We start from the raw sequence: 20784 nt of genomic DNA on the forward strand, positions 1-20784 counted from the left end.
CACAATTATTGTAAAGCTATATCTGACGACCATGAAGCCTCAGTGCACAACCAATCATCAGATTCGGTAACACATGGTGTCTCCATAAGCTGCTGTTTCTCAGTTTTTAGGCTGAATGGGAATTGAAATTACAATTTCAGAAGATTGTGATAAAATGAAGATGACACAGTACAAAGGGACAATAGACTAGAGAAGAGAGTTCATACAAATTATAAATACTTGATATGTTCTTTACTTTACTAACAGTACAGTATCAGTAATGAGCAGCATTAGACAGCAAGATTAATTCCATCATGGAAATATATTTTGTACATTCAATAACTCCTCAGAATAAAGATAATTTTCAAAGACACAACATACATAAAACATTAGTTAATACCTTTCAATCTCGAGGGTTTTTATTGACTGCACAACTAGTGTCAGCAAACACTTTGAATTGTGCTTATTAAACACACACACAATTGATAGAGATGCTGTGCTTCTTGGAAAAATACTGATATACAATGTCTGGTTTATCTTATAATTAAAAAGTAATATTACAATCATTTAAAATTATGTACATTTAAATATTATGTACAGCTGTTTAAATTTTACAGTAATTATGATACAAAACTGTGTTAAAATGATGTGTAAAAAGACGTTGGCTTTTTCCCCATCATGATGTCCTCTATGAGCTGAGTTACCTGGCATTCTTCAGGTGTTCCTTTCCCCTCAAAGAAAAATTAGTTTATTTTTGCAGATGAGGAAAGGGATTCTTATTAATACAGATGAAGATATAAGAATAAAACAGGATCATTATATTAGCAATTTGCACAGAAGACTAGGAAAATAAATAAAGTAATTGACTTCTACAGGAAGAGAGGTGGCTAACAGTTGTACACAAGTAAGGGACAACAACATGTAACTACTTTAACACACCTGTCATTGCTGAATCATAATTAATGGAAAAAGAGAGAATTTCTGTTAAATTTCCACAACAATGTTAAATGTCATAAGAAGAACAACATAACAGCCACAAATGCTTACATGTTTAATTATGTTGCATTCTGTTAGTCAGGTATAATGAAGATAATTTATGTTTTACTCAACCACAGCTCTCAAAGCAACACCTCATAACCATTCCCACTACACCAGCAATTGCTACAAATGCACTGCCTATTACAGCTGTAACAACTAACACGATCATCAGCACAAGCTAAGTCATGTACTCATAGAATATCTAGTGTTGTACCACAAAGATTTTGTTCTTAAAAGTTTTCCAGTTTATGTATAATGTATGTCACTAAGAGTGTTTGTTGACAATACAAAGAGTCACTAGCATCTCACACACAAATTATAATGCTATAAAATGCCCTGAAAATATTTATTGTCATGTAAAAGAACCATAAATTAATACTGTAGCAGTTACTTCACTGTGATGACAACTGTGGACTATTTTCACATCCTATTTTTCTTTGGTGCTGTTAATCAAAACAGAAAAAAATGTTCTGAAATGAAGACTATGAAATACACTGAAAGTTCAATAAGAGTGAAACTACTTATCTAAAAGCTGATGTAAGCAGAGTTATAAAAGGATTTACATTACACTATCAGTTAGGTCACATTACAAAAATGGCAGAAAGAATATTTAGAAACCTATAACCGATCTGTCTGTAATGCAACAATATAGTTCAGGGAGAAATGCATAGGACATTTAATCACAATACAAAGAAAGGAAGCACTGTTATTATTCAGATCTGTCATTTACTTTCTTTGTATCTTTAGCATAGCCCAGACAATGTGTTTGAATTTAAAACTGAATGATGACCCCAGATATAAATAATCTGCAAAATAAGTTCCTTAAATTTAATCACTGCATCAGTTAGACAGTTTGAAATTGTTGCTGGTTTAAAAAAAATACACACTCACAATGAAAAAGACATTTCCTTACAACATTTAAACTCTCCAGTTTTGTTCTTACAATGAAAAGTACAAATACACTGCAGAAATAAACGTATCACTATTCCAGATTCCAACTATTACTCCAAGTGTCCAGCTTGTTGTTCATTTTTCTAATTACTCCACAGACACTGTACTGGCTGTAAACAGCACTGCACACAAACTACCATGCCTTTTTCACTGCTTCAGTGCTCTTCAACGTATAATTTTTTTTTAATGAAACAGGAAAAGTTAATACAGCAAACAATTTGAAGTTTTTTTCCTTATTTTTCAACTAAAGGTGTAATATCACTACCATTTATCTGAGAACTTTGTTACACATGAAAAAATATTTTGAATTATTATTTATGTGTGATCATAATTAATCACAGATCTTCAGTAACATTCAACAACTCTTCTCATTTTTTGCCAATGCTTCTAACAATCCAAAAGTCTGAAAACAGCAATAAAGAGATAACCAAGAAATGTGTCAGCCAGAATGCTTCGTTCAAGATAACAACACACTGTTGCAAGAAAAGTCAACCTTAGAACTTACACTAGTCTATACATTCACAGCAGAACAGATGCAAAAGTTGCAAACATACAAATGAATTTTCCCTATATAAGTTACTAGGTTTTGAACAGTTTCTTGTATTTGTCACTACATAATAAATTTGTTAAAAAGGGTTCAAGGTGATTTCCAAATCTTATATGATATTACAAATATATTAGCTGACTTATCTTGTGTTACCTTGCAAATTTTCATGTGGTCAGTGACACATACGATTAGAATGAACACTGTATTCCTAGTTATCAATGAAGACCATTCACATTTAAGGAAAACTATAATAAACCAAATCTTAAACAAGCCACAATATTTGAAGATTGAATGGTAATTAATTATCTTCTAGTCATTATGCCCTACAAATCTGAACAAATGCAAGTTGGAAATTGATTGAAATGTCTGCAAATATTAGTTTACCCATCAAATAACAGAATGTCATCTCGTACAATACTCCCTCTTCTTCAATTATTCTACATTTAATGGTGCTAAAGGAAACTGGCATTATCCGCACACAAGTTATTTGTTGCTATGTGTGAACTGTGTACAGTTTAACGTCTAAAATTTAATATTTTCCAGAAAACTCTCTAAAAACATTTTCACACCAGTACAACTGTGTATTAAAAATAACTAATACTGTGTAGTTCCAATTAGTTTCTCCTGACTTTTCCACACTATGCTAAACTCTTTATGAAGCTTACCGTAACAAACTTCATGGTCTACAAATACCTAACTACTAGTGTTATTCAGTTTTTAAATTTATTTATTCAACAGTGATAAATTTCCTTTATTAAGCTAATTTAGCTTCATAACTTGTACCCCTGAATGACTGCTGCTACCATCCGTATCAGAACAAAATAGTTCACAGCACAAGAAACAAAGTAATAAACATAAAAAAGTTACAGTAACTGAAATACATATTTACTGCTATCAACAAAAGGAATTCCAGTTTCTCTGTCCATTAAGATGGCAAAGTTCACTACATTTTTTGGCTGGTGCACGACATCATGAATAACACACGAGGAAAAAATTAGTTTTAATAGATATCAAAACAATTTTTTTTTTTAAATTGTGTATCAGATTATTGCTTGGAACTTGAATATACTCCACCAGAAACAATAAGACAGAAGTAAAACCAACACACGTACAAGAACTGAGAAAGCAAACTTCAGTTTCACTATAATATAGGAGCTTTAACCAACTAACAAATTTAGGTGGCCTAAAAACACAAATAATAATTGCTATCTGCAGAGCTTCTCCAGTGTAGATGTCCCAGGGAGTTCATCAGGTTATCTTCCTCACGCACACTTAATACAAGTTAAATAACAGTTTCATGAGCAGTTAGATTGGTTTATTATAGTGTTATTAGTTATCAAAGTTGACAAGCTTTTCTTTGTTTCCATTCTCTTCTCAACACCATAAAAGTTAAATAATGCGATACTGATACATCAACAATGTGTTGTTTTGAACCAAATTTGTTATAACAGTAGTTTTAATGTTCATTTTGTTGTGCAGCAACTTTTAGTTCTCGTAATGTTTCACCACTTTGTAGATATATTAATATAAGCAGAAATGTATTGTACAAATGCATACTGGTTTGCACAAAAAAAATTCATCTCATGTTTTTTCAGATACATAAATTTTAAACTTTACAATATTTCCAATTGAACACACAAGAGTAGCTTCAGAGGAAATTAGTTAGATTAATTCAAATCAGAAAACACTAACAGTATCACATATTGATGAATTTGTGAGATTTTAACCATTAAAAATAGGTTATCCTCAGTACACTAACTAATCAAGTAACATCAATCATGTTAACAACAAAACTCAAATTCATGAACATTTATTGAGAGTTCCAACAGAAATGGTTGTTTTTGATACAAAGTTTGAAGCATTTACATGACAAACAAGGGGAAACAACAAAATGAATAACAAAGGGAAGCGATACTTTTATAATAATTATACAAGTAATGAAATCACTTTCAAAAAGCTTGTGTGACAACACAGGCACTTCACAAGTTAGAAAAAAGCATCTCTTGCAAGCATATAAGGGAGTGATGATAACAATAACTACAGCGTTAACACAGAGACAGACAAATGTATATGGGCAAATGACAGCTTATTTGTGTTCATGAACATGAATATCTAAGTCTAAAGGAACAAACGCACATACAGGTTGTCTTGAACATGAGTAACAAAAATTCACTAAGTATTCAAAATATAAACAATTATTTCTTAGTATAGGAGTATACCTCAGGGATGAAACACATTCATTGCTTCTAGCAATAAAAACATTCAGAATGAATTATTGGTTCTTTTAAAAAATGATGAGCGGCTTACATATACTTACAGAAATTAACAGTGGCATAAAATTTGTTATTTTCAGTGAAAAATGTTGTCATACTTGTCAGCACAATAAAAACATTCTTGTTCCAGAACAGATGACTCCTACCTGCACACTAAAAACTTGAATCAATACGGAAAAATGTAAGCTTTACATGAAGAGAGAGATAGTGTTGTTTGAGGGTCATTATAAATTTTATGTTGAGCAGAAGTATGACTGCAAATAGAAGACCTGGGAAACAAATAATCGAAACACACAGTGTAGAAATAACTAAGGGAAAAAATAAAGATACATCAAAGGAAAACTCAGAACAGAAAACTGATTTATGCTTATACTACTTTCTTGAGATTCGTACAAAAAGCTGCTTGCTTATTTCAACATTAAAATTCCAAACACTCTGAATATATTTTTTCACAGAAACAAAAGTTAAAAATCAGTCAATTCAGTTTAAATACAATTTACATATCATTATGAAAAATAAAAACTATTACCTTAAAATATACATCTTCGGAATAATTACTCTTCAAATATGAAAATGACTACCTGTACAATCCAAATGATACCAGTCACACATCTTTCTTAAAGACACTATACTGACATTTTTTGAACAAGATTAGGATAAAACATGTTAAAACAGCCCTGTGGCTCTTCAGATCATTGTGGATGTTCCACTCACAATGTTACTATTAAGTGGCTGTGAATACTGCATGGGTAATTGCATTCTGTTAACTTTTGGTTTCCCTGATGGATTGAAATTCGGCCGTCCTCGTTTCCAGTATGGAGCTGATCTTGGCTTACCTTTGCCATTCACTAGTCTATCCTTGTGCTTCCTAGAGCTTAGGTGCTGTGGAAAAAAAGTGTCATATAAATTGATGAATGAGACTTTAATTTTACAACAAATGTATTTAGAAGTGAGCATATAAAGATAGAAAGAATGTAATTAGTACCTGCAACAATGAGCATTATTGTTATGATATACAATCTTAGAAGACAGACTGTCATCCCAAATCATAGTACCTATAGTTGCAAATCAGCACAGCTCTCTAGACACGATTGTAATGATGATGGTATTTTGACAGTTTTCTTGGGTCTTTCAATAGGATGTTTAATGTGTGTGTGTATTGCCCAAAAACTGGTTGTACAAAGTTTCTTGTGTTCTTGTGGATATGGAAGGGTGTGGAATGAGAAAGAGGGAGGGTGACACTGGGTCCTGCAATGTATCCTTCTCTTTTTTGATTCACAATAAATATAATGTGCCCATCTGACAGATGGTTCACCATCAACAGCGTCAGTGTGATACTGTCAAAAACGCTGTAGTTTAATCCAGAACATCAGTCCACAGTCTGGTGGCCAGAAAATGTATGCCATCACTTTGTTTATAAGCCAAACCTTTGTGATGAAAATCTATTCCAACATCATGATGTAAAAAGGGCAACCTTCAGATGTGCCTTAGAACCATCAGCTATACGGTGTAGTGATCTACACCTCCAACAATGTGGGTGGTGCACATCTCACATAAAATCTTACCACTGAATAATTGTTAATTAAAAAAGTCAGTCCATGTTTCTTAAAGGAGCTGCTTTATGGACACCATTACAGGAGACCGAATTTTGGTGCACCTTGAGGTAGATTAATATCTGAGGAGACTGAAAGACGTAAGTCATCCTTAGAAGTCCTTGGGAGAAAAATGATATATACTTTTTCCTCTTATCTTCCCAGAGCTAATTCATTTGTGGGCTGATGGCCTGCCTCTATTAATTAGACATCACTTTCCTAGTGTGACATTTTTGTTGCAGGGTAAGAAATTTTACAGTATTGATCAGTAGCCTAAAATTTTCTGTCTTTTAAGGTGTCTTCTGTGATGTCAAGTCCTCTCAAATCTCTCCTTAACTCTTCCAGCCATCCAATGGAGGTTTTTAAAATTTCGAAATGGAATTTAAAATTTTCTTGGTTAGCCTATTGTCAGTCTTTCTGTGAATATTATCATAAAACTTTACTCCTCCTTATTGTGTCTGTGCATGTTTCCATATTTCTGTACAAATATTCATATTCATCCTCTTTGTCTAGTTGAAATCTTTGTTGTTTTGTGGTCCTAATTTTTTTCTGGGTATTTTCCTTTATTTTTTCCAGTTCTTCTCGTTAATCTCCTTTATTCACAGAAAGGCACTCAGATTTGCTTCCCATTCAGTTACTGCTGGTAGTGTGTAACTTTTGCCTAGAACAATACTGATCTTTTATTATATCATTTTTGGGTGAGATTGTTTGATAATTTTATTTTCTTTAATCTTTCCTTGCTTATCATGTTATTTAATCCATCTGATTCTCTCCATTCGTCCAAATACCTAACTTATCAATTCTTTTTATTTTCCTTGGTGTGTTTGTATATATTTTTCTCTGTTGTGCTTATTTTCAATGTATTCCATTTCTCATATGATATTTATAATTCAGTTTTAGCTGCTATTTTATAAGTGTTTCTGCCATTAGTACATGTCTGTCTAAAGTGAGACACTTCAACTTGAATTTTCTTCTTCCTTGGCGCAGTTGGATCCCTTTGATGTTTCTCTCTCATAGTTCTTTATCTCATTCTCTAAGAGCATCAGTGAGAGGCTACTGTTCTGCCAAACTCCAATGTTAATTCCAAAGGCTTCGGAAACTTGTTGCAGGATTTTTTTTTTAAGACATGTCTGTTCAACTAACTGTTATACATGTTGGATCAGCTGTTGGGGATGATATGAAATGTTATATTATCCTGAAACATCAGGTATGTCAAGATCACTTGTAAACCTTTTCACTGATTACCGGTTTTGAGAGATCTGTTACAAGATTGGATGATGACAGCACAGATTTGTTGAAACTGGTAATCAATAAAAAGATTTACAAGCAATCCTGGTGTATCTGATATCTTAGAACAAAGTATCAACTGATTAACTCGTGGTTTTGTTGATACCTGCTTCTTCTAGTGTAGGTATACTGTCTGTCTATCTATCTATCTATGGAATTGTGGTTGTTTATGAAGTAGATGAAGGCAACAACTCTGTTACATTTCTATATTGTCCTTTTAATGACACACTACACTAGTGGGTAGTGGTACTAGATGGTTTCAGAGAAAATGGCAAGTGGCCAAAGAATCAAGTGGATGACGGCAAGCCAAACACCAATCCAAAAGAACAAAACCAACAGGAATTCAAACGTAAGGCCTACAATCGTCAACAGTGTACAACCAAAGCATGAATAGCAAAATGAGAGGAATCACCAAGACAAGGATGTCACTGGGTGTGAATAGTAACAATGGCGATTGGAAAGCTTCAGACGCATAAACGCAACTGACCGAGGAATGCGCACTCACTTTACTCGTTGCCTACACTACCAGTTGCCAACTCACACAGTGTCCTTGCTGCCACTGGCATGGCTGTGAAACCATACAACTGTGAACAGACAATGCTGGTGCGTGCATCTGGATACTGATGTTAAAGTCAGTAATGATACCAAATCTCTGCCACCTTTAACAGGTGCACTGGGACAGAAATGACCAAATCTGTGCTTCATTTGCCGCGACAAGGGGGAGCATTGTGGGGTAGTGCTCCCAGTGCCTCTAATGGCATCTCAGTTTTCACGTTTCATTCCCATGGTGTCTTGTATGCCTGGTCCACTTGAGTCTGTGGTTGCTGCTGAGGCATTGAGACCGTCAGTGACTGCGGTGATGGAGGAAGTGACTCAACCTTCATGTGTTGCCAGTCCTTACCTGGTTCAGCTGTCAGTTTCTACTGCTGGTGATGATGATGATGATGATATGGGTGGAGGTTCTAATGCCACTGTGGCCATGTTCCAGGTAGAACCTGAGGAGCACCAGCAGTCTGTGAGGATGGCCAGAAAATGTGATCGTCAAGAGGGGTATGTGATGGCTGCAACTGGTTTCATTATTATTTAAATGATGAATAACAACTGCAGGTGTTCCAAAAACACTGAAATTACTATGAAATTGAGTCAAACATTTCTGCTTCCCAATTATCAGTTTCCATTATATCAGTGGTTTTTATTAGATAATAAAACCATTAGTAGATAATAAACAAGTCCCAACAAGAGTATTTTGATGCCTATTACGTGCACATACATAAAGTGCAAAAATGCAATGAGGTATCCTATATATAACTTTTATACCTTAACATGTCATTTCCCACATTTTACATTTTCCCGCATTTTACACTACTTTTTTGAAGTCCCTAGAAAAGTGTAAAAGTGGGGTTTCACTGTAGTTCAATGCATTCATCATCTACACATACTGTCTTTCCATTCTAGCATTAATAGTCTTATTCAGGTCTTCCATGGTAAACTGATTTAAAACATGGTAGACTGTTCTTCTTTCTCCTTTTTGTTGCGTGTAAGCTGATCACATAACTACACAAGTCCCTCTGAGAAAACTATTGAGATGTTTAACCAATCAAATCTCCCTGGCAGAAAAATTTGCATATCCTGTGGGAACATGATAGGAGTGAAAGTATCAAAATGTCCATTAAATAAGACTGAGTAATCAGTGCACACCAAAATCTTAATTACAAAGATAAAAACCCAACAAGTGAATTTTGCCTGGCAGACAGAACTTGATAAAATGGATGAATATAGGCTTTTGTTACTTAAAAAAGATCCTTGATAATTGTCATAACTGATAAAACATCTGCTGAACTCATGTCAACTGTGCATTTTCTTTAAACCATGGCCAAAAGATGGAATACAGCTCTAATCATGCTATTTAATATGTATATCACAGTTCTCACATTGTATGAATGAGTAAAATGAAAAAAATCTTTTTCCTTTAATTCAGTAAAAACAAACAGCAAATGGCAACTAATTCTGTTGCATAACGAGGTTTCCTTTTAAAATAAAGTCCTTGATATCTGAATATACTGCACTACTACTTTTTCAGAAGCATTTAACATCTCAAACATCATGCCACTGTAGAGGTGTATAATTCGGTTAATTCCCTTCTTACACGGAGTAAAATAGCTTTAAAATTAGATTATGCAAGCATTTTTTTAATGAAAACTAAGGAAAACGCAAGTCCCAATGGTATGGTTGGATCTGAACCATGCTCTTCCCAAATCCAAGACCAGTGTCTTAACAACTGCACTTCTTCATTCAGTCGAAGATTTGTGACTGACTCCTTTGATCGTATTTTTCCAACCTATAAAAATACAACTGTTTGAAGTAACTCATAATATGTCATTAAGAAGCAGAATTAAAACACTGTAATCTATGACTAAGTTCACATAACATTGTGGCCAATTTAGCACAAGATATCTTTTGCATTTAATTTATTCATACAAGATATTAAAAGGAGACCATCCAGCAATTGGATTTTTGTAATTTTTAAGGTTCCATATCAGTAAAATAAGAAAACTTACAGGATTACTTTATTGTCTGTCTTTTATCTGTCCATCTGACTTTTAAGAACCCTTTTTCTCAGGTCTGGATGGAGTTATTAAGTTGAAATTGATGTTGTGCACTAAGGTATACAGCCCCTGGTGATGTGAAAAATTTAAGTTCCTGAGTCAAAAAGATTTGGCTACTATGTCACATACTTCTATACTCACAAACTCACTTATTGAAACCTAGAGGGGTACCTACCATTGACTAGAATCATAAAATTTGGCAAGAAGCCAGGTTTCAAAGTACAAGCAAAGGAGAAACTTGTTAATTTTTAATCAATCACAAAATAAATTTACACTTTGTTGTCTGTCTCGTAAGAGCCCTTCTACTCGGAGAAGGGTACAGGTAGCAAGTTGAAATTTATGTCAATTACTAAGGTCTATGGTCCCTTGGTGGTGTAAAACATTTAAGCTTCTAAGTCAATGGAATTGAAAGATACAGCCATATAAATTGATGGGAAAAAATCATAACACTAAGAAAGAGTTGTGTTAAAAGTTGGTAGGTGTGTTTCTACATCTGAAAGATGATGTCTATTCAAATTTTCCACCAGTTGCATAAGAGCGGCGCTACTAGTACCATTATGAGCATGCCAATGAGGTTTGCTTTAAATTCATGCTGTAACAGCCTTGAGTATAAGTCACTTTTGAGATTGGACTGGTGAGTTATGTTAGCCAAGAATGCCTTTCAGGTGACACAGACACCATTATCAACACCTCACTGTTTGAATGGGATCTTGTAATACAGCTACAATGAGCTGGACATTCCCTCTGTGATATTTGAGATAGACTTGGCAGGAATGTAGCCACTTAGATGATGGCTGGCAGCGATGGTTACAAGAATATACAGTCGCAAGAAGACTGGGCTCCAGATAGTTACATGGCTCTACTGGGACGGAAGGTCATTGTGTTCAGCGTATGGCTCTGGCACATCATACTGCATCTACAGCAGTAATTTGAGCAGCGGGTGGCACCACAGTGACACAATGAACTATTACAAATCAGTTCAGAAAGCCTATGTAAATGTAAAATCTATCAAATATTTTCTAATTATTGTCAATTAAGTAGTATATCTAATCGTAATTTTTATAAATCTGCATGTCTCCTTCTTTGTTCTTAATTATCTATATTTTATAAAACATTACATACTAAATACATTTTACTATTAGTTGATGGCAGTTGCCTTTGCTTATTGCCTTTATGAAGAGTTAAAGACCGTTGACCAATTTAGAAGCTGCATCTTGTGAAATCATCTCGACAGGTGCTAACAGCTTTTTCAGCACAGTCAATCACAGTTAGCAGACAACAGTGTGTTCAGCGTGTCTACATACTTGTAAACAAAAGTGCTCCAATTAGTACAGCCTTGTGACATGTATTTTTACCTCAAGTAAAAAACTTCATTAAGTATCTATACAACTGATTGAAGCATCTGATAGAACAAGGATGCGAAATCAACGATAGAGAAAACTTCATAAAAATCCATTTAACTACTCATCCCCTGCTGTCCTCTCCAGGCATCAGTGAAACGATCAGGTACATGTGATTTGCTTCAAAACTTAGTGTTGAAAGAGATATCTTCATGAACATGAATAAGTCTGCTTTTCAATTGATGGATTGGAGGGCCAGTGGAGGGGGGAGGAGGGTGTGGTTTCAGCAGCAATAAGTGTGAGCATAAAAATGCAACATTTGTGCGGTGTGCTCGATGCCATGAAAACTATTGTTTTCACAATGTTTATCACTCTGGCACATGTTTGACCACATCTGTGGTATAAAACAAAGGCAAAGCTAAATATCAAGTATTTTATTTTTCATTTTTGCTTTCAGAATTTAATTTGTGATGTTTCCTTACTTTAAAAAATCTTTATTAACAATGTTTTATAAAATTTCAATAATTAAGAATTTGTATTTACAATAAAAATTGGAATTTTGCAAGCTATAAATAATTTGAAACAAAAAGATGTGCATTTTCCATAAAAAATTATGAACAGACGTGTTAATTGGCATATATTTGATAAATTTTATATTTTAATGATTTAAATTATCCAGATATTTGAACTGAAAGGGAGGAGGATGACAACTAGTGAGATTCAAACCAGTAAACCGTCAATTACCTTATTACCATTCTCTAAAGCTACAAAATGAGTCATGAGACTCATGGATAAAACATTTAGTGAATTAAAGTTTTTCAGAAAACTTCAAAATTCATTTTCTCAAGTCTTTTTGAGAGTTGCATCAAATTACTTGCTAATTGCTATTTGAGTTCTGAACTTCACATACCATAAATACAGGGACATTCAATAAGTACAGCAACATATTTTTTCTTTTTCTGAAAGGGGGTTGGTTTTATTCAGTATTGCAATAAATCATATTATTCCCCAATCTTTTGGCTAAACAACCCTATTTTTCAACAAAATCTCTGTTCATTGTGACAGCCTTATGCCACCTTATTGGATGGACTTGTATCCCCGTCCCCGCATGGTACCACTATACTGGTTGATATCGGAGCTAACATCTTGCTGCATCAATAACTTCCTCACTATCCACATATGGTTTCCCGTGGAATGCAGCCTTCACCAGACCAAACAGATGGAGGCCTAAAGATGTGAGATCTGGGCTGTACAGTAGACAAGGAACGGCAGTCCACTGAAGTTCTGTGAGCTTCTTTTGGGTGCGCAGGCTTTTAATAGGCCTTGCATTGTCATGGAGAAGGAGTTCATTTTATTGTGATTCATCGATTACCACAAATGAGAGTGTTCGCATGTTACAACATTGCAAGAGTCACAGATAAGTGGGGCTGGCCAGCGCGCAGGAGATCGGTTAGGTTTGCGCGACCTTGTTGAGATGATTGCAGACGCCTCAATGAACGACTCACCATACTGCTGTTCACTGCCAGGTCTCCACAGACATTCTGCAAGTGCCTTTGAGTATCTGTGATGCTCTGATTTTGTGCCAAAAGAAACTCAATGATACCTCTCTGCTTAGAGAGCACCTCTGCTGCAGACACCAAGCACTGCCATCTCTTTGAGCTTCGTGAAACTAAAGAAGCTAAAGCAGTACATTTGATGACGCCCCACAACAAATTCCACATTTTTTAAACTGAGAAGGTGTTGCATTACTTACTGGCAAAAAGAAGAAGAAGAAGAAGAAGAAGAAGAAGAAGATTAGTGGTTATTCTTTAGCAAAATTCTGATGATCTACATATTGCTTGTAACTGTTAGAATGTCTAATAAAAAAGTGTGTGAGATAATCAAGTCACCATCTCTGGTTTCATCATCGACAAAACAATGTTATCAAAGCCACAGAAGTAAAGTTTACAGTATTATTTTCTATTAGCTCTATTCCAAATCTCTTTGGCCTATCATACTCCACTCCTGCTCAAAGTGTTTGTATTCTTCACAGGCTTGCCCAACTTTCATTTAACTATTTCTCTGGAAATTTTTTGTAGACAACATTTCAAATTATTTTTAATGTTATTTTCTTTGGTTTCACTTCTTATCACTACATTCAAGTGAAAAGTTGCTTAAATATAAATATGAAAAATTTATCTGCAAGTTTAAACATAATGGAAATTCCTGGCTGGAACAATATGTACAATAAATCACTCACCTATAGCGGATCAGCCGAGTACAGAAACACACAAACCAAACAGCTTCACAGTAGCTTTTGAGCACTAGCTCTTTTTCTAGTTAAAGAACACACATTCACACAGATAATTACACAGACATCTGAACTTGCACTCCCATGGCCATTGCAACAATGATTATTAAAAGCAGTTACCTAAGCTCTTGGAGATGGAGTAAAAAAAAAAAAAAAAAAAAAAAAAAGAGATTCGAAAAATACAGGGTCATTTTATATTCGCAGATTAAACTATGTCCTCTGAGTTCAACATTTTTACATTGTTTAATGGATGATTATAGGGGCCATCTTACATTATTTACAGATGAAGCTTTGGCCACTGAGGTGTGGTACAAAGTTTATTTTGAAGAATTCTGAAGGGTAGAGTTTAGCAAACAATACTTGTGTTTGAATAGGCTTGACATTTCCCAATACACTGAAGCACTCAGTACAGTACTGATCTTCCTTGAACAATCACATGACCTATGATTTGTGGCGCTAGTGCATGAGATAGTCACAAAACTGTGAACTAGACACTAAAACAAGCCAATGATCTGCTTAAAAATTGACAATTTCATGAAACACATGATGAAATAGCACTAAATTCTATCATCTTACAAACTCTTGTTGTATGTGAACAACTTTTATTACAAAGTTCTCGTACATATATGGATACTGTGTACAAACATTAATGCTGCTTTTTAAATAAAGATAACATTCAAAAGCAGAAATGTTGTACTTCAATAAACATTACTTGATTACAAACCCAGATCAACATTTTACTTGATTATGTGAGACTGTAATGATTTACTAAGTGGTTTGCAAATGAGAAATTTGGTCACTGTTCATGTATTGGAACAGAAGGTGAAAATGATACCAGCTTTTAACCAGCTTTTGAACATAATGGTGACATTCAGATGAAACATGAGGGAAAATTAATACAGAATGAAATGTCTTAACAAAGAAAATAAATCATATTAAACTGACTCTAATTGCTGTCACGAGAATAAATTACAGCATCAAGACCCGTTGTGATGTTAGTACCAACAGATGTCACCAGATCATGAGATGAGCGAACGTTTGAGAATTGGACTGAATTGTGATTGCTACCTTATAATTACATACTGGTTGCTGTTGTTACATATGACCTGCACACTAGAAGATATTGCCATCCGTGTTTCACTGTTGCTCAAGCATGGTGCTATGGAATAGTTACAGGGGAAACTAGCACCAACTAGGCTGAGAAGTGAGAACTATGACAAGTGTGGGGACGAAGGGAGGAAGGGTGTTGTGCAGGCAGCAAATTTCTCCATGTTATCAACCATGGGAATCTACATTGTACACTTTGGCTTTTTGTGAACATCTGTCACATTTAAACTGCAGTTTGCCTGAATTCAATCATACTCAGAATTGAACTGGTATTAAAATTGGATACATACGCAAAAATATCACACATTTCTACAGGAAATGGTAAAACTCTAGAGTGAAGCTAGCTGCATAGTTTCATGCAGCAATGTTATCGGCACTCATTGTGAGGTATGATGGGAACTATAAGGTGTGTGTCAGCTGTTAGTTCTACAAAGCCAGTAAGAGAGCAGCAGGGAGACAATGTACTTGGAACCAAGAGACATTGTGGCATTCTCACGTCAGTACAGAAGAGAAATCTGCTGTTTATTACGAAAAAAGGAAGAAAGAGGCCGTGTTCTCAGGTCCCATCATAACCCCAAATTTAGAAATTACAACATATTCAGAAGAAACAGCCAAACATTAGTGGCAATGAAGAAATAAGTTTCACAGCTGTCCTGTTAGGATGATGATGATTTAAAATAGTGATACCACAGACAACGCGCTAACTAGAAATGAAGGAGTTTAAATAATTTATATTTGTTTATTGCTGGTGAAGAATATGGTTGGGATTTTCTAGGCCAGGATGACAATGAGTGATCAGAGGAGTGCTGGTCAGTAGGTGGTTAACAGGTTTACAGGTGTCAGAAGAGAAGATGGCATGGGAGATTTATTTATTGACGGATAGGATATTGTGTGTCAGTAAAGGGTCTAGTAAGGTTATTGGTATACTTAAACAGCTTCTGCTTTCAACTAGATGCACCATCCACAGATAGTGAGGCTGTAAAGAAGAGACTTTTTGACATGGAATGAGTTACAGCTGTTAAAGTGGAGGCACTGCTGGTGGTTGGTGCATTTGTTATGGAAAGACATATTTATGGAGCCATCAGAGAGGAAGACTGACATTTAGAAGGTGGTTCAATGAGTTAAGAAGGACCAAATGAAGCTGATTTGGGAATACATGCTGAGGTTATGGAGGAAAGAGCAAAGGTTGTCCCTGCTGTGGGTCTAAACCATGAAAATGTCAATGTATCAGAACTAGATGAGAGGTTTTAGGTGTTGACTGGATAGGAAGGATTCCTGCAGATGGCCGATAAATAAGTTGGCATAGGATGGTACCATGCGAGTATGCATGCCAGTACCACAAATTTGTCTGTAGATTTGGCATTGCAAAGTGAAATAAATGTGGGTCTCACAATGTGGCTAGCTAGGACGATCAGGAAAAAGGGTGCGGCTTTAGTTTGAGGCGGACACTGGGAAAGGTAGTGTCCCATGGTCACAAGATGTGGGGGATGTTGGTGTAGTATGGGAGATGTTGGTGTACACTGATGTCGCGTCCACAGTGACCAACAAGTGTATGGTGATAATGTGACAGGAACTGTGGAGAGGTGGTGACGAAAGATTCCAATGTCTCGAATGTAGTATGGAAGGTTATGGACAACAGTTTGGGTTGCTCAACAAAGGACCATTATATGCAGCACCAATGGAATGACCAGCAGGGAGGTGTGAGGGGTTGGGTTGTTGGAGTTTGGGGAACAGGTAAAAGGTAGGTGGGGGATGGGGGGGGAGGGGGGGTTGCAGGTGTGTAGGAGCAGATGGATTCATCCTGTGCCAACATATTTACAGGCCACCTGGAGAAATCCATTCAACATCTAAAACCTCTTGCCTGGTTCAAGTTCACTGATGACACTTTCATGATTTGGACTCATGGCAAGGGCAACCTTTGCTCTTTCCTCCATAGCTTAATACCTATCACCAAATCTACTTTACCTGGTCCTTCTGGACTTGTCGATACACCTTCCTAGATGTTGATCAACAACTCGTAGATGTCTCCATAAGCACATCTGTCATGTCAACTGCATCATCCACCAACAGTACCTACACTTTGACAGCTGTTACCCTTTCCATGTCAAAACATCTCTTCCTTACAGCCTCACCATATGTGGTCGCTGCACCTATGGTGGGAAGCAGAGCTGTCAAAATATACTGATAATGTTACCAGAGCCCTTACTGACAGACAATATCCCACCTAGCTCATCCCTAACAAATCTCCCATGTCATTGTCTCCTCTGACACTAGTAAACATGTTAACCAGCCACTGAAACAGTACTCCTCTGATCATTTGGTATCACTCTGGCCTTGAAAAACCACATCCTCCACCAGTGTTTCAACCAATTCTTGTTGTACCCTGAGATGAGGGACATTCTACACAAAAGCCTACCCAAATCCGCAAAGTAGTATTCCGAAACTCTCCCAACTTACGTAATATCCTACACCGCATGGGTCATTCCCTTGCTGTCAGTCAAGTTGCAATACACAACCCATACATTCACCAACCATCTCCTACAACAGTCCAGTCACAAGCATTTCCTACCCAATAAAAGGCAGGGTCACGTGTGAAAGTAGCCATGCTCAGTTACTGTACAGCTTTCTATGTAGGCATGACAAAGTAACCAACTGTATATTCACATTAATGGCCCCCACCACACTGTCACAAACTGCAAACTTGACATCTAGTTGCTAGGCACGCTGCACACCATATAAAAAATGTCTTCAATAACTGCTTCACTATGGGGGCCATTTTGTTACTCACTTCAAGCCCATGTCTCTCTGAACTATGCAGATGAGAATTGTCTATTCAACATATATGCATGCTCACAATCCCCCGACCCAAAACTCTGCTAACCTGTTCCCATTGCTTCACCTCACTTTTAACCTTCTTTCTCTGCGCCTCTCGAACCCCTACACCTCAGCAACTGCTTTCAATAATCCAGTATCAATAACCAGTCTTGCTGTGGCCATGGGAGTGTACTTTTGAGTGTATGGGTGGTTGTGTATGTGAATGTGTGCATTTTAGCAAAAAAAAAAAAAATTGCTAGAGCTCAAAAGCTGATGTGAATGTTGTTTTCTGTTACAAGCATATTTCTGTACTTCGACACTGATCTGCTATAGAGCACTCCTTAACTGCAACTGTTATCTTAAGAGAAACATATTTCTATAGGTTACAAATGCCACTGAATTAGTCTCACATATCTTAATTATACAAAAAAGAAAATTCCCTTGAGAAAAACTATAAAATTACAAGGAGATAGAATGGTAGGCCAGTACTGACAACAGACACACATACAGCACAAAAAATTGTCCTACCTTTTTGAACTATTAGTTCCTTCCTCATCGCAGGATAGAATTTTTTTGTACTTTCACATATATCAATCAGCAGTACAGTAATTTTGCTCCCTGAAGGTTAGTAATGTCTTGTAATTTTATAGTTCTCACTTCTGTTTGGAATTCTACCCTCCCCACCCCCTTTTTTTCTTACTAATATGATACACACCTGCTCCAGCTGTATCTCGGAGTTTAAGGAGACACTACAAGTATCACAGTAATATTTGTTCACCTTCGACCGTGTTCCATCTGGAAGTTTATGCACGCCGGGAGGAATCTTGAACTCCACATTTCGTACTGCACCTGTCAGCACCAATGATATCAATACTATCTATCTATCACATCAGGAGGTGGCTGCATAGAACAGCACTGATGGGATAATAAATCAGATTGATAGGCATAGGTACTGAATGAGTTAAAGAAAAGAAGAGAAAAAAATTGGAAGCTAAATTACTAAACCATTTACACTGAAACTACAGAGAGAACAGCATTTTCCAAGAAAGACACACAACATATAAACATGGCATGACTAATATCTGCAAGAAATTTACCCAACTATTAGTTACTTCTAGCTGTAAATTACTGTTATGAAATTGACACAGATTTTAAATAGCAAACCATAACAAAAAGAATAAAAAATGTTATTTCTTCGAAACTGAAAAACTGTTGTGATTAAATACTCAAAAAAGTTAATTGAGAAAGAATTTGGTTTACTCTAAAAATTTATTTTTGCATATGACGATATGCAAACGATGCTCTGCAAAGTGAAAATTCCACTGCAAGTAACTCTGCTGAAATGGGCTGGTTGCTGGTATTCTTCTTCTTCCAGAATAAAAGGTGAAATGACACCAATCTGCCACCAGTTTATGGTGGATATAAGAAAAATTACTACAACTCTTACAAACATCTTTCGCATGAAAGTCAAATACACACTGGTTTTTAAATTATCTATAAAGGTCAAAAGCTGCTGGAGCTAAACAACTATCACTTATTTCATAAAATGTTGGAACAATTGTCAGTGTGTACCTTTTGTGACTTTACAGAGTACATTTTTTCATTTACTGTTTAGAAGCATAAGGAAGAAGCAATTTTTTGATATTTTTGAAAAGTTAGTGGGCATTTTGTATTTTACTATATAGCTGTGATTACCAAGAGGGATATTGTTGAAGAACCTAAAAACCTGCCTTTTTCAAGGCAGACAGAAAGCAGGGCTTATGTATTACAAAAAATACAAGTGAAATAAATGATTGCAAGCATTAACGTGGTACCTGAATAAAACTTCTGAAAAATACATATTATTTGGGTCACACAATCTAGTTAAATGGTATACTATCTTCTTTTATATATTTCAGTTTATTTTGATCTACATTATATATATTTTGAATACTCGAACACATATACTAATCAGAGTAGATGTTCCATTCTGAACCACCCTTCGCTCGGGATTACAGAGCTGAAAAAGATGGCCAATTTTTAGAGCACTATTTGTGAGGACGTGACCAAGTAAAGTGACATTGTCAGTTCTTTCTACCACTTTTGGTCTTCTCTTGAGTTACTTTAACAGTCTCCTGTGCTTCCACTCCACACAAACACCTTGCAAGGTCTTCACGAGGACACTCCATTCTACTGCGTGAAACACACTTTCCCAATCAAAAAAACATACATACGTATTCCGGTAAACTTCTAGCTTTATCTGTCCTATTGCAAACATTGAATATCATCTCTTGTCTCTTTCCTTTCAGGAATCCAAAACTGATCCCCCCTCCCAAACATATTTCACCTTTTGCTAATACAATCAGTGTTAAGAGGGGGTGCACCCTTTGAAAAATGTGGTGTTCAAATACTAGGCCTGTTCAAAAAGTATCCAACCTTAATTCTTATTGTTGAACCAAACAATGGTATTGGGGCATTCATTCTCTCTGTGTCTGTAGGCATATTTAGTGTGCATGACTGATTATTTTTTCATGACTGTGGAAGCAACAAGTCCGTCTAACAGTTGGCAAGCGAATGCTTGTAAGTGGTAGTTGTTGGATTTTACGTTGTGGGTACAATGACAGAGAAACTGGAATAACATTACTGCATCCAATTTTGTTTTACGTTAACAATTCTCAAGTTGAAAAAAATCAACAAGTTTCAACAAGTGTTTGGGGAAGAAGCAATGGGTACCACACAGGTAAAGACGTGATACAACTGCTTCAAAGATGGAAACTCATCAGTGAAGAGTTGAAGCACGTTCAGGTAAGGCATTCAACATTAGCAAATGCAGGTATTATTGATCATGTAAGGGCCCTGGTGATGCAAGAAGACAAATCATGATCAGAGAACTTGCAAATAAGGTTAAAATTAGTACTGGATCCATTTATTCCATTTTAATATGATACCTGGAGCTCAGGAGGATCTCAGCAAAATTTGTG

At 35.9% G+C, this 20784-nt stretch overlaps 1 protein-coding gene across 3 annotated transcripts in view; it reads right to left on the reverse strand.

The window, feature by feature from the left end:
- Nucleotides 1–5256: 5256 nt before the first annotated feature.
- LOC124595413 (zinc finger protein 346-like) overlaps nucleotides 5257–20784 on the reverse strand; it is a 127946-nt gene continuing 112418 nt past the window's right edge. For all 3 annotated transcript variants that reach the window (XM_047134144.1, XM_047134146.1, XM_047134143.1), the window contains 2 exons: nucleotides 18540–18673; nucleotides 5257–5670 (listed from right to left, as the gene is read on the reverse strand). In XM_047134144.1, coding sequence (XP_046990100.1) covers nucleotides 5476–5670; nucleotides 18540–18673 — 329 coding nt within the window. In that variant the 3' untranslated portion in view covers nucleotides 5257–5475. The remainder of the gene's footprint in view (nucleotides 5671–18539; nucleotides 18674–20784) is intronic.

Source organism: Schistocerca americana, chromosome 2, assembly GCF_021461395.2.
Source record: "Schistocerca americana isolate TAMUIC-IGC-003095 chromosome 2, iqSchAmer2.1, whole genome shotgun sequence".
In the NCBI taxonomy this organism is placed as follows: Eukaryota; Metazoa; Arthropoda; class Insecta; order Orthoptera; family Acrididae; genus Schistocerca; species Schistocerca americana.